The following is a 14,777-nucleotide window of genomic DNA, read 5'->3' on the forward strand; positions in this document are numbered from 1 at the left end:
ATGGAGGGGCCTAACATTTTGGAGAAGAGCCCTGTATCTTGGTGTTTGACTGTGGATGTTACCTACTTGCCAGACCCATCTGAATTGATTTAAAAGGGGCAGGGGGCAATAAAGCACGGATGGTTCTGAAATCTATTTATAAAATTACACCCGTGCTGCCTCGGGACAGAGTGGTGCTGCTTATAATATGCCACTATGTGTTTTCTGTATTTTTGGGGTTAACCTCCTCTTTGTTTAATCATAGGGGACTGATTTTATTGGCCGTGAGGCGCTGTTGCAGCAAAGACAGGAGGGAGTTTGTCGTCGGTTCACCATGTTTATCCTGAACGATCATGACACTGACCTCGACCTTTGGCCCTGGTGGGGAGAGCCTATATACAGGAATGGCCACTATGTTGGCATGACGACCAGCAGCGCCTACAGTTACACACTGGCCCGTCACGTCTGCTTGGGCTTTGTTCACCAGTATGACGAAGACTCCGGAGCCAAACTGGTGGTGACCCCAGAGTTTATCAATCGCGGGGACTATGAGATTGAGATTGCCGGACAGCGCTTCCAGGCGAAGGCCAAACTCTACCCGTTCAGCTCCCTGTTTGCACAGAAGAGGAGGAAGGACGAGATGGAACTGAGCAGCTTTCAGGGGAAATAAGAACTACGGCAGCGCCTTCCAGGTTCAAGGTGGCGACGGGTCAGTCACGTGCTCCCCAGGAGGGAGGGTGGGGGTGGCTGAAGACCATTATACCGGTGTTAGTGTGCATAGCTAATTCTCCCACCTCTCTCAAATACTGTGTGTGTGTGTGTATATACACAGATTGAAGCATTGTTCTGCATCTCGCACATCCAGCAGCACTTGAAGGCACTGCTCCTGGGTTTTCTTGGTTTAATGTACAGTGGAAAATGCTGCTCTCGTGTGGGCCGGAGCACCGCTTTCTGCCTGAGGATAAGTGTGTGTGTCATTCTGTGAACGGAATTCAGAGCCGTCTGTATTTTATTGTCTCCTCGCTCTTTCAGATGCGCTCAGATGAGTTTGGGAAGTAGGTACAGGCCTGGCACTGCACTCCTAGCGCTGCAGGTGGCACACGAGGACAGCCCTACCCTTTTACTGATGGTTCTGGCCTCTATGGTATAGTGGGCACGGATTGAGCTGCCCTTAACCACCCTTCCAATTCGCGGGCAAATCGCAGAAAGTTAAGTATTGTGACAAAATGTTCTCCTTTCTCCTCTTCCCTCGTTCCTCCCTGTGGATCTGTGCCAGCAGAGTAGTTTTTACCAGGCTTCCAGGAGCCAAATATGTACAAACAGCCTGAAACTCTAGGCCAAGATCCTGCCAAGTCTGCAGTGAGCCTGTGTCAGAGAGCTTGATTAAGAGGGTCTCTTCCCCTTGTTAAAGGGAAACCCTAGGAGCTTTGCAGTAATATCCAGCTGATTGCCAGCAACACGGTCAATATAATCCACCCGTGCATGTCCATTCAGAGTAGGATGTCTCTTATTCTATTGATCATGATGTGAAAAAGGCATAAATATAACAGTAATTTTTAAAAATTATTAGTTGCTTAACCAGTTGAAGATGAGCTAGACGACTGTTTTATGGTGAATTTGTAGGAGGAGGAAGTAGATGCCGCAGTACAGAGCAAGATCCACACTCGCACTCCCAGTGGGTCACTGTGCAGTGTGCTGCATTACAGAGCAAGATCTGCACTCGCACTCCCAGTGGGTCACTGCACAGTGTGCTGCAGTACAGAGCAAGATCCACATTCGCACTCCCAGTGGGTCACTGTGCAGTGTGCTGCATTACAGAGCAAGATCTGCACTCGCACTCCCAGTGGGTCACTGTGCAGTGTGCTGCAGTACAGAGCAAGATCCACACTCGCACTCCCAGTGGGTCACTGCACAGTGTGCTACACTACAGACCAAGAGCATCTCACATCTGAACTTTTAGCCAATCCCAATTGTGGCTGTGGCTGTGGCTGGGGGTGGTACGGTCGATTAGGGTGCCCATGGGCTATGTAGGGTGTGAGTGGAGAAAGCCAGGATCCTCCCTTTTTGTTCTCTGGATGTGGGCAGCGCTGGCAAGGCCGCATTTATTGCCCATCTCTCCAGTTGTCCTAAAGTGAAGGATATTGGTGAAGCAGTTGGGTTTTATAACAATCCAGCAGCTTTTGGTGTCTGGTGTCAGCCCAATGTCCAGTGAAGGGCAGACTTCAGTATTGACTCCTCTGGTAAAGGTGCCCCACTTGGTACCATGTTAGAGCTGTTGGCTGAGGCACTGCCCGTGTTGGCTTTGCCCTGTACAGTTCCTGTACTTACCACCAGATCATACAGTAGAATGATACAGCACGGAAGGAATCGCTCTTCCCCATAGCCCTGTAAAGTTTTCGCCTTCAAGTATTTATCCAATTCCCTTTTAAAAGTTACTATTGAATCTGCTTCCACCACGCTTTCGGGAAGTGCATTGCAGATCATAACTTGCTGAGTAAAAAAAAATTAGATGTTGTTTGAAGCTCCTCCTGCAGTTGTTAGATGCCTGCAATCGCTGCACAGCCCAGCCCCGTTACCTGTTTCAGTACTGACCATCTGTATCCCGACAACTCAAGGTCACAAACCTTTGGACAACCATCAGGTGAAGAATCTGCTCTTAAAACTTCCCTGAAATAAAGGTCTTATCTTTGGTCATCGGGGATCTGGCATCCCACATGAGTTCACCTTGCATTTCAATTCTTGGTTGTAGAGCTGTTGTGTTGTGTATCCCAGTGGCAACAGCCATTGATCTTGACCAACACTGACTGGTACTTCACTGTCAGACCTATCTTGGTCAAGGCAAGTCGATATTACAATTGCCACTTGGACATCTGATAAAGAGGACGACGCAGGGAGTACCACCATCTCCAACTGGTTCACTTCTAGTGCGGATATTTGCCTTGTTTTGTTTCATCGTGCTAATTTTAACTACATTCGTGCTGCTCCCCCTGTCAAGAGTGAGGTGCAAATAGAGCAGAAATGCAGTTTGGGGGAGATCGCAGGGCTTGTGTGGCTCTTGCAAGGGCGCACAGTCTTCGAGGACGGTATCGCCAGAAGTTCCCTGTTGGTATGATGGCTATTCTTTGCAAGTAAATTACAGAAGCAGCTTGGTGTCATACAAAAAGCTTTTCGGTTAATGAAGAATGAAGAGGAATCTCACCCACTGATCAGATTATGTCCAAGTATAAAACTGAAAGAGGCAGCTTGGATCTCTTGAACTAAATGTATGAGGGCGTTCGTTCACTGCGATGCGCAGGTGTTTGTATGGTGCATTTGATGGGCTTGAACTTGTGGCGGGGAGCTACATTCGTTGGGAAGGCAGATCTCAGAATTGGGCACAGGTTTCCGTGTCCGATTTGCAGCCATTTCAACTTTCCGGTTACTAATTTTGCCCTATGCTGCGCGGTTTGTGGAAAGCTCTCAGCAGGTCTCATATTTTGCCCCTCCTAATGCAGTTTGATAAATTGGACAGGTTTGATCAAAGGGGACATTTTGCTTGTGGACAGGTTTCAATCTTCGCTACTTGCTGTTTACTATTTCTGACTGACGCAGTGACTGTATCTGTTGAACTATATGGTTTCCAGCTCTATCTGTTACAAAACCATAGCTTTTCATGTTTTGATTTTGGAGGTGGTTGTTACAAGAGCTCCTATACCATGGAACGTTCCAGTCTAATTTTAATTTAATTTTGGAGCCACCGGAATACAGCTGTTGCCCAGCCAGAGGTGGGTAATCTAGTCCTGGTCAATGTTGATTTCTCTCTCTCCTTTCTGAGGTTTAGCGAAATGCCCGATATCTGCTTGGGTCCTCACCCTTTGGCACCGCTGAGATGGGCAATTCACTATGTGGAATCTCTGAGACAGTACTTGAGGGCATCACTCTAGCACCTCTGGGCCTCCAAATACACACATGGTCCAACTTACACAGTGCACTTCATTATTGGAATACTGTGCACACAGGGTTTGGATTCTTTCTATGGCATTGGCTCTGTCAGACTTGTTAAAGGGGACTTGCTACGCTCCAATGGCTCAGTGGGTAAATGTACGGCTGAGCGAGGAACCAGGCCATACTGACCAGAAATATCTCTGGTTCAAGCCTTGTGCTGTGTTAAATTAGCTGACCTTGGGTCTCTCTACAGTTGACCTCCGAGTCCCTAAAACTTGAGGGATACTGGCCCTGCTCACTGTCCCGTGACTCGTGCTGGAAAGGGAATTTGTGGATGGTGGCTGAGGACAATACGACCCTGAGCTTTGACCCCCTTTATTATTGAATAACCTGCCAGCATGCATTTCAACTTAACTACTTCCAGTAGAGAGTTTAAAAAAAAGATATTTTGTTATGGGCTTATTTTAATCTTGCAGAGGATCCCTCTGCTGCACCCATGTGCTGGTAATGAGGCAGCCCAGCTTCCTGTACAGTAGGAGAACTAGACAATTCCTTTTACTGTATGCAGTGGAGCCGCCTCCTCCATTAATTGCACTCCAGATCTCAAGGGGGAAAAAAAAGTAGTTTCAAAGATTGCTTAATGTTTTTCTTCCCATCCCAGACAGAGTGGGGTGGGGGGTCTCTGTTTCTAGGTGTCTCCCAGTGACCCTCTGTAACTAAGCGATTCCTTCCCCTCGTCCCTTCAGCCAGTGGGTCCAGCTAACATTGATAACTCGTCCTGTGTACAGTCTTGCGCTCTTCGGCGCAGTGCAATGGTACTGTACAGTTTAACCCTGGATGAAAAATAGTGTGTGTGGCTGCAGTGAAGCAATTGGAGACCCCAGGGCAAAGACATAATGCATATCTCGCACAAGTGATTTTAAATGAGAACAATGAAGCAGTTTATCATGAATAATGATACAAGTGATTAAAATTTATATTTAAAAAAACCTGCAGAACATTTACATAAATTAATCTGCAGTGTTTAGTGTTGGTCACTCCGCCCGTGATTTATTTTGTCATATTTCTACAAAGTGAATGTAAAAAATCAAATGCACCTCTGTAACCTTTTGTTTGACTTTAAAATAGAGAACATTTCCAAAATATCATTGGCCTTTCGTGTGGATTCTCTTTCCTTGTGTGTAGTGAGTTGAGCGTGCCCAGTGTCTCCTCGAAGGTTGTACCTGTTGGTGTTCACCATGTTGAAGGAAGCTCCGTTAATGCAGACAGTGTGTGATCTGTTTGAAGGAGTGGCTCCATCGGCAGTGTGCCATTCTGACACAGGTCTCATCTTGACCAGGATAAACAAGGAAACTACTGACAAGCAGGTTAAAGGTGGAATAAGAAGGCGTCATGTCCTGTGTGCAATTTCTGAGTAAGTTGGAGGCCATTACAGGATGCATCGTGTTTTAATTGCATTCTGTTTTCTCCTTTGAGCACTGCTGGCGGGAAACAAGGATCCTTGGGGGGGGGGGGGGGGGGCTAACTAGTCCCATTTTAAAAACCCAAACCAGGTCCTATATTGTTACGATTGGACTGAGAACTTGAAGATGTTAAATTCTCTGAAGGTTATTTTTAGAACTGTGTAAACATAGACAGATTTATTTGCTAACCAAGTCTGGGCACTTTGTTCTGGTATGTGAATCCAGCAAACCAAGAATCTTTATTTTTTAGTATGATTTCTGTGCCCATGATCTGCAAAATTGGTCAACAAGATAGTATAAAATTAAAAGAAAGGACTTCTGTGAATGTAAAGAACAGTAGAAATTCCACTGACTGGGAGAGATATAAGAAAGTAGTAAGAGCTGCAAAAAGAGAATAGAAGAAAAGGAGGGATATTGGGGACAACACTAAAGGATTTTACAAATATTAAGAGAAACCGGGTGGCTGAGTAAAGTGGGCCCCTTAAAGACAGCTGCAAGTGATATTGAAAATCAGGAAATGGCAAACTTGCTTACTTTATCCTCATCCTCTACTGTGAAGACTGATGCAAAGTACCAGAGATACGAGGAAAAGTAAAAATAAATCAAAGGGAGGAACTTACTAGATTTATTAAGTTTTAAAAAATGGTAATGAGACTACAGTTAGACAAATCTCCAGGAATAATGGTATTCACCCCAGGGTATTAAAAGAAGTAGGTGAGGAAATTATTGATGCTCCAGTAACGATCTTTCAAAGCACGCTCGATTCAGGAATTGTCCCCTTAGATTGAAAACATTTAATTCCACTATTTTTAAGAAAGGTAAGAGAGAGAAACTAGGACATTATAGGCCTATTAGTCTAATATCTGTTGTGGGCAAGTTACTAGAATCTGTTATTAGGGACAGAGAGACTGAGCATTTGGACAAACATGAGCTGATCAGAGAGAGCCAACATGGATTTGTAATGGGTAAGTCATATCTGTCTAAGCTAGTTGAATATTTTGAGGAGGTAACTAATGTGGTAGATAAGCGAGTGTCTATGGATGTTATAGAATGCCTTCTGGAAGTCCCTAAGGTTCCACATAAGAGACTGCTAACAAAAATGAGAGCATCTAGAATTGGATGCAAGCTACTGACATGGGTAGGGAATTGGTTAGCAGGTACGATAGAGAGGGTAGGAATAAATGGTTATGTACTCCAATTGACAGAATGTGACTGGTGGTGTCCCCTAGGGATATGTATTGGGGGCCTCTGCTTTTCATTATATTTAACTTAGATCATCTTCTTAGGCGGAACCGAGGATGACTTGCTTCCACATTAAAAATGAGTTCTCAGGTGACTGAGGAGTCCAATGCGGGACCTACAGTCTCTGTCACAGGTGAGGCAGACAGTGGGTGGGGTGCTTGGGTTGACATGCGCTTGCTTCCGGCGAAGAGACTCAAGGTGTTCGGCGCCTTCTCAGATGCTTCGTCTCCACTTTGTGCGGTCTTGGGCCAGGGATTCCCAGGTGTCAGTAGGGATGTTGCACTTTTTCAAGGAGGCTTTGAGGGTATCCTTGAAGCGTTTCTTCTGCCCAGCTGGGGTTCTCTTGCCGTGCCGGAGCTCCGAGTAGCACTTGTTTTGGGAGTCTCGTATGTGACCCGTCCATCGGAGCTGATCGAGCATGGTCAAAGCTTCGATGCTGGGGATGTTGGCCTGAGCGAGAACACTGCCGTTGGTGCGCCTATCCTGCCAATGGATTTGCAGGATCTTGCGGAGGCAGCATTGGTGGTACCTCCAGTGCTTTGAGGTGCCTGCTGGACATGGGCCATGTCGCTGAGGCATACAGCAGGGCGGGTATCACTGCTGCTCTGTAGAGTGAGCTTGGTGCCAGGTTTGAGGTCTTCAAACACTCTTCCTCAGGCGACTGAAGGCTGCACTGGCACACTGAAGGCGGTGTTGGACTTCGTCATCGACGTCTGCCCTTGTTGACAGTAGGCTCCCAAGGTATGGAAAGTGGTCCACTGCCTTGTCGTGGATTTTGATAATCAGGGGGCAGGTTGGTAGAGGACCTTTGTCTTACAGATGTTTAGTGTAAGGCCCATGCTTTCGTACGCTTTGGTGAAGGTGTTGACGATGGTTTGGAGTTCAACCTCCGAGTGAACGCAAGCGTCGTCTGCATACTGTAATTCGACGACAGGATGGGACGATCTTGGATCTGCACTGGAGGCGACGGAGGTTGAACAGTTTCCCGTTTGTTCTGTAAATTAGCTCCACTCCACATGTGAGAGCAAGAAAGCAGCTCTACAGCCGCCTGAATGCCGAGGTCCAACAACAAACTTGCGACCTAAAGAACAGATGGTGGGTGGAGAAAGTGCAGGAGATCCAGTAGCTAGCTGACAACCACAACGTGCGTGGATTCTTTAGTGCAGCCAAGACCATCTACGGCCCAAGGTCCTACCCCACTGCGGGCCAAGAACGGAGAGGCAGTCAGTACCCGCTGGAAGGAGCACTTCGAAGATCTCCTTAACCAAGACTCTGTCTTCGACGCGAGTGTCCTCAACTCCATCCCGCAGCATGCTACCCGCCACCATCTCGGCACAACCCCAGCCCGGCATGAGGTTAAAAAAGCCATCCGACAACTGAAGAACAAGGCCTCCGGAGCAGATGGAATCGTTGCCGAGGCACTAAAGCATGGCGGAGAAGCACTACTGATGCAAATTCATGAACTCATTTCTCTTATCTGGAAGGAGGAGAGCATGCCAGGGGATCTCAGATGCCGTAATTGTGACCATCTTCAAGAAAGGTGACCAGTCCGATTGCAGTAATTAGAGGAGTTTCCCTGCTGTCTGCCACAGGGAAAGTCATCGCAGGAATCCTCCTCAATCGCCTTCTCCCAGTGTCGCAATGCAGATTCTGCCCACTAAGGGGCATAATGGACATGTAATTGACGTGCGGTGAAGATCAAGAGAAATGCAGGGAACAGCACCAACCGCTGTACAAGGCCTCCGACACTGTCAACCGTGAGGGATTATGGAGTGTCCTCCTCAAATTCAGCTGCCCTCAAGTTTGTCACCATCCTCCGCCTGCTTCACGACAACATGCAAGCCATGATCCTGACCAACGGTTCCACCACAGACCCAGGGTCAAGCAAGGCTGTGTCATCGCACCAATGCTCTTCTCGACCTTCCTTGCTGCAATGCTCCATCTCACCCTCAGTAACTTAGATGAAGGAATAAAGAATTGCTGATAACACCAAGTTAGGTGGCATACTAAATAGTGTAGATGGGAACAGAAAGTTGCAAAAGGACATTGGTAGACTAAGTGGGCAAAACTGACAGATGGAATGGAATATAATGTGGGGAAATATGAGGCCATCTACTTTGGATCCAAGCAAGATAGATCAGAGTATTTTCCAAATGGCAATAAGCTAGGAACTGTGGAGGAGCAAAGAGATTTAGTGGTCCAAATGCAAAAAATAATTTAAAAGGCTAATGGAATATTGGCCTTTATCGCTAGAGGGCTGGAATTCAAAGGGGTAGAAATTATAATCACACCTCAGGAAGGATATATTGACCTTGGAGGGGCAGGCATTGTAGTCACTAGAATGGTACTGGGTTCAAAGGGTTAAATTATGAGGACAGTTGCATAGACTAGGCTTGTATTCCCTTGTGTATAGGTGATCAGATAGGGTCGATAGAGAGAAACTATTTCCTCTGGTGGATGAGTCCAGAACAAGGGGGCATAACCTTAAAATTAGAGCTAGGCCGTTCAGGAGTGATGTCATGAAGCACTTCATTGTACAAAGGGTAGTGGAACTCTTCCTTCCCCCCCCCCCCCCACCCCCCCAAATAAAAAAGCTGTTGAGGATGGAGGCCAATTGAAAATTTCAAAACTGAGATTGATAGATTTTTGTTTGTATTCAGAATTACAATGATACAGCACAGGAGGTGGCAATTTGGCCCATCGTGCCTTTGCTGGCTTTTTGAAAGAGCTATCCAATTAGTCCCACTCCCCTGCCTTGCCCCACAGCCATGCAAATTTTTCCCTGCAAGTATGTATCCAATTCAGTTTTGAAAGTTACTATTGAATCTGCTTCCACCACCCTTTCAGGCATTGCATTCCATATCATAACATGCTGGGTAAAAAAAATTCCCATCTCCCCTCTGGTTCTTTTGCCAATTACCTTTAAATCTGTGTCCTTTGCCTACCGACCCTTCTGCCACTGGAAACGGTTTCTCCTTATTTTCTCCAACAAAACCCTTCAAGACTTTGAACACCTCTATTAAATCTCCCCTTAACGCTCTAAGGGGAAACAACCCCAGTTTCTCTAGTCTATCTATGTAACTGAAGTCTTTGATCCCTGGTACAATTCTAGTAAATCTCCTCTGCACCCTCTCACGCCTTGACATCTGTCCTAAAGTGTGGTGCCCAGAATTGGACACAATACTCCAGCTAGGATCTAATTGGTGTTTTATAAAGGTTTAGCATAACTTCCTTGTTTTTGTACTTTTGTACTCTGTACCTCTTAATAAAGCCACGTGCCACCGCTACCATCATTTGTTTACAGCATTTTCTGTTATTACTTATTTAACATCCTTCTCAACTTGTCCTGCCACCTTCTAAAATGGTGGTGGAAACACATTCATGTGTAACAATTGGAAGTTACAGATTTCAGGGATTATAAGCTTGGAGATCGCCACATAACACACCGACCGCACTGCTTATTGGATGCCCATTTGGATGATCCCAGTGGATCCCTGTATTGATGGTGCATTCCCACTGCAGTGAGTTTACTGACAATTACATAGAAATTACAGCACAGAAACAGGCCATTTGGCCCAAGGGGTCTGTGGTGGTATTTATGCTCCACTCTACTTTAGCTAACCCTAGTAATATCTCCTCTGGGGATCTTCACTTCTCAGCCACCAACCTTATAGTTCCCCAGCCCCACACAGTCCGCTTCTACCTCCTTCCCAAGATCCACAAACAGGACTGCCCTGGTAGACCCATTGTTTCAGCTTGTTCTTGTCTCACTGAACTTATCTCTTCCTATCTCGACTTTTCTCCTTGTCCAGTCTCTTCCTACCTACATCCATGACGCCCTCTGCCACTTTAACAGTTTCCAGGCCCCACCCGTCTCCTTTGCACTATGGACGTCCAATCCCTCTGCACCTCCATCCCCCACCTGAGGGCGCTCCTTTTCTTGAACAGAGGCCCAACCAGTCCCCTTCCACCACCACCCTCCTCCGCCTGGCTGAACTTGTTCTCACATTGAACAACTTCTCCTTCGACTTCCTCCAAATTAATGGTGGTGTGATGGAAACCTGCATGGGTCCAAGCTATGCTTGCCTTTTCATGGGTTATGTGGAATATTCTTTGTTCCAGTCCTACTCAGGTCCCCTCCCTCACCTCTCTTTCCGGCACATTGATGACTATCGGTGCCGTTTCCTGCTCTCGCCCTGAACTAGAAAATGTCATTCACTTGCTTTCAATTTTCACCTTCACACGGTCCATCTCCGACTCTTCCCTTCCCTTCCTCGACTTCTCTGTCAATAGCCTATCCCCAGAGATGGAGACAAACATTCACTAAGCCCACTGACTCCCACAGCTACCTGGACTACACTTCCTCCTACCCCGCTTTCTGTAAGGACTCTTCCATTCTCCCAGTTTCTCCGTCTCCGCTGCATCTGCTCTGACGATGCCACCTTCCATACCAGTGCTTCCGATATGTATTCCTTTTTCCATAACCGAGGATTCCCCTCTACTGTGGTTGACACGGCCCTTGACCGTGTCCGTTCTATTTTCCGCACTTATGCTCTCACCCCTTCCCTTTTCTCCCGGAACCACGATAGGGCTCCCCTTGTCCTCACCTTTCACCCCACCAGCCTCCACATTCAACGGATCATTCTCTTGCCATCTTTGCCACCTCCAGCATGATCCCCCCCACCAAACACATCTTTCACTCCCCTTTCAACATTCTGAAGGGACCGCTCCCTCCACGACACCCTGGTCCACTCCTCTATCACCCCCAACACCCCTTCCCCTTCGCCCTGCACCTTCCCATGCAAGCGCAGGAGATGCAACACCTGCCCCTTTACCTCCCCAATTTCCACTGTTCAGGGCCCCAATCACTCCTTCCAGGTGAAACCGCGATTTACTTGTACATCTTGCAATTTAGTATACTGTATTTGCTGCTCACGATGTGGTCTCCTCTACATTGGGGAGACCAAACGCAGATTGGGTGAGCGCTTTGCGGAACACCTCCGTTCAGTCCGTAAGGGTGACCCCGAGCTTCCGGTCGCCTGTCACTTTAATTCTTCGCTCCACTCCCACTCTGACCTCTCCGTCCTCGGCCTCTTACACTGTTCCAATGAAGCTGAACGTAAGCTCGAGGAACAGCACCTCATCTTTCGATTAGGCACTTTACAGCCTTCTGCACTCAACATAGAGTTAAACAATTTCAGACCATAACCTCGGCCCCAATTAATTATTTTTTTCTCTCTCACATGGAAGCTGTCGATCATTCAGCCATTGCCATTTACACTTCATCTAGTCATCTTTTGTTTCTTAACTTGTCCCATTACCATCTCCTTTTGCCCTGCACCATCATCCCTTTTGTCTTTTAATCTCTCCTGCCTTCCATCCTATCGCAGACCTTCCCTTTTGTTCTTTCCTCCCCTTCCCCTTTCCCTGCCCTACACTTAAAAATCTGTTACATCTCCAACTTTTTTCAGTTCTGACGAAGGGTCATAGAAACATAGGAGCAGGAGTAGGCCATTCGGCCCTTCGAGCCTGCTCCGCCATTCAATGAGATCATGGCTGATCATCCAAATTCAGTACCCTGTCCCTGCCTTCTCCCCATATCCCTTGATCCCTTTAGCCTCAAGAAATATATCCAACTCTTTCTTGAATATATTTAATGAACTGGCCTCCACCGCCCTCTGTGGCAGAGAATTCCACAGGTTCACCACTCTCTGGGTGAAGAAATTCCTCCTCATTTCAGTCCTAAATGGCTTACCCCTTATCCTTAGACTATGTCCCCTGGTTCTGGACTCCCCGGCCATCAGAAACATCCTTCCTGCATCTAGTCTGTCCAGGCCTGACAGAATTTTATAGGTTCCGATGAGATCCCCTCTCAATCTTCTAAACTCCAGTGAATATAAGCCCAATCGACACAATCTCTCCTCATACATCATCCCAGGTATCCGCCTGGTGAATCTTCGCTGCACTCCTTCCATGGCAAGAACGTCCTTCCTCAGGTAAGGCGACCAAAACTGCACACAATACTCAAGGTGTGGTCTCACCAAGGCCCTGTACAACTGCAGCAAGACATCCTTGTTCTTGTACTCGAACCCTCTTGCTACGAAGGCCAACACACCATTTGCCGCCTTAACCGCCTGCTGCACCTGCATGCTTACCTTCAGCGACTGGTGCACAAGGACACCCAGGTCTCGTTGCACTTCCCCTTCTCCCAATCTATTGCCATTCAAATAATAATCTGCCTTCCTGTTTTTGCCACCAAAGTGGATAACCTCACATTTATCCACATTATAGTGCATTTGCCATGCTTCTGCCCAATCACCCAACCTGTCCAAATCATAATGGAGTTTCACGACATCCTCCTCACAGCATACCCTCCCACCCAGTTGTGTGTCGTCTGCAAATTTGGAGATATTACATCCAATTCCCTCGTCCAGATCATTAATATATATTGTGAACAGCTGGGGTCCTAGGACCGATCCTTGCGGTACCCCACTAGTCACTGCCTGCCACTTGGAAAATGACCCGTTTATTCCAACTCTTTGCCTTCTGTCTGCCAACCAATTCTCTATCCAAGTCAATACCTTGCCCCCAATCCCATGTGCCTTAATTTTGCACACTAATCTCTTATGCGGGACCTTATCGAAAGCCTTCTGAAAGTCCAAATACACCACATCCACTGGTTCTCCCTTATCTATTTTACCAGTTACATCCTCAAAAAATTCCAGTAGATTAGTCAAGCATGATTTACCTTTTGTAAATCCATGTTGACTTTGTCCAATCCAGTCACTGCTTTCCAAGTGCTCTGCTATTACATCTTTTATAATGGACTCTAGCATTTTCCCCACTACCGATGTCAAGCTTACCGGTCTATAATTCCCCGCCTTTTCTGTACCACCTTTTTTGAATAGTGGGGTAACATTAGCTACCCGCCAATCCATGGGTACCGTTCCAGAGTCTATCGAGTTCTGGAAGATGACCAGCAATGCATCATCTATTTCTAGGGCCACTTCCTTAAGTACCCTGGGATGCAGATTATCAGGCCCTGGGGATTTATCAGCCTTCAGTCCCATCAATTTTCCTAACACCATTTCCCTACAAATACTGATTTCTTTCAGTTCCACCCTTTTATCAGACCCTATGTTCCTCAGCATCTCTGGGAGGTTATTTGTGTCCTCCTTTGTGAAGACAGAACCAAAATATGTATTTAGTTGGTCTGCCATTTCTTTGTTCCCCATTATAAATTCCCCCGATTCTGACTGCAAGGGACCTACGCTTGACTTCACCAATCTTTTTCTCTTCACATATCTATAAAAGCTTTTACAGTCAGTTTTTATGTTCCCTGCAAGCTTACTCTCATATTCTATTTTCCCTTTCTTAATTAATCCCTTTGTCCTCCTTTGTTGAATCCTAAACTGCTCCCAATCCTCAGGATTATTGCTTTTTCTGGCCAATTTATATGCTCTCTCCTTGGACCTTATGCTATCCCTAATTTCCCTTGTTAGCCACGGTTGGGTCACTTTTTTTAAATTTTTATGCCAAACTGGGATGAACAAATTCTGTAGTTCATCCATTCGGTCTTTGAATGTTTGCCATTGCCTATCCACTGTCAACCCTTTGAGTGCCATTCCCCAATTAATCCTACCCAACTCGCTCCTCAGACCATCGTAGTTTCCTTTATTTAAATTAAGGACCCTAGTCTCCGAGTCAACTACTTCATTCTCCATCTTAATGAAGAATTCGGTCATATTATGATCGCTCCGACCCAAGGGGCCTCGTACAACAAGATTGCTAATTAATCCTTTCTCGTTACATAATACCCAGTCTAAGATGGCCTGATCTCTGGTTGGTTCCTCGACATATTGGTCCAGGAAACCATCCCGTAAACACTCCAGGAATTCCTCCTCCACAGTATTGTTACTAATTTGGCTGGCCCAATCTATATGTAGATTAAAGTCACCCATGATGACTGCTGTGCCCTTATTGCACGCTTCTTTAATTTCCCTTTTAATGCCATCCCCAACCTCCGCCTTACTGTTTGGAGGTCTATAAACCACTCCCACTAACATTTTTTTCCCCTTAGTATTTCTCAATTCTACCCATACAGATTCCACCTCATCAGAGCTAATATCCTTCATTACAATTGTGTTAATCCCTTCTTTAACCAGTAAT

General features: G+C 46.4%; 1 protein-coding gene across 3 annotated transcripts in view; it reads left to right on the forward strand.

Annotated features, from left to right (window-relative positions):
- The window catches only part of pdpr (pyruvate dehydrogenase phosphatase regulatory subunit), a 67,019-nt gene extending 57,118 nt beyond the window's left edge, over window positions 1-9,901 (forward strand). For 2 of the 3 annotated variants that reach the window (XM_085991137.1, XM_085991136.1), the window contains exon 18: window positions 245-9,901. In XM_085991137.1, coding sequence (XP_085847263.1) covers window positions 245-649 — 405 coding nt within the window. In that variant the 3' untranslated portion in view covers window positions 650-9,901. The remainder of the gene's footprint in view (window positions 1-244) is intronic. The other variant, XR_015078775.1, reaches the window with a different exon arrangement.
- Window positions 9,902-14,777: the final 4,876 nt, after the last annotated feature.

The sequence above is a fragment of the Somniosus microcephalus genome, chromosome 6 (assembly GCF_052327205.1).
Source record: "Somniosus microcephalus isolate GS21.2 chromosome 6, FLI_Smic_1.0, whole genome shotgun sequence".
Taxonomy (NCBI): domain Eukaryota; kingdom Metazoa; phylum Chordata; class Chondrichthyes; order Squaliformes; family Somniosidae; genus Somniosus; species Somniosus microcephalus.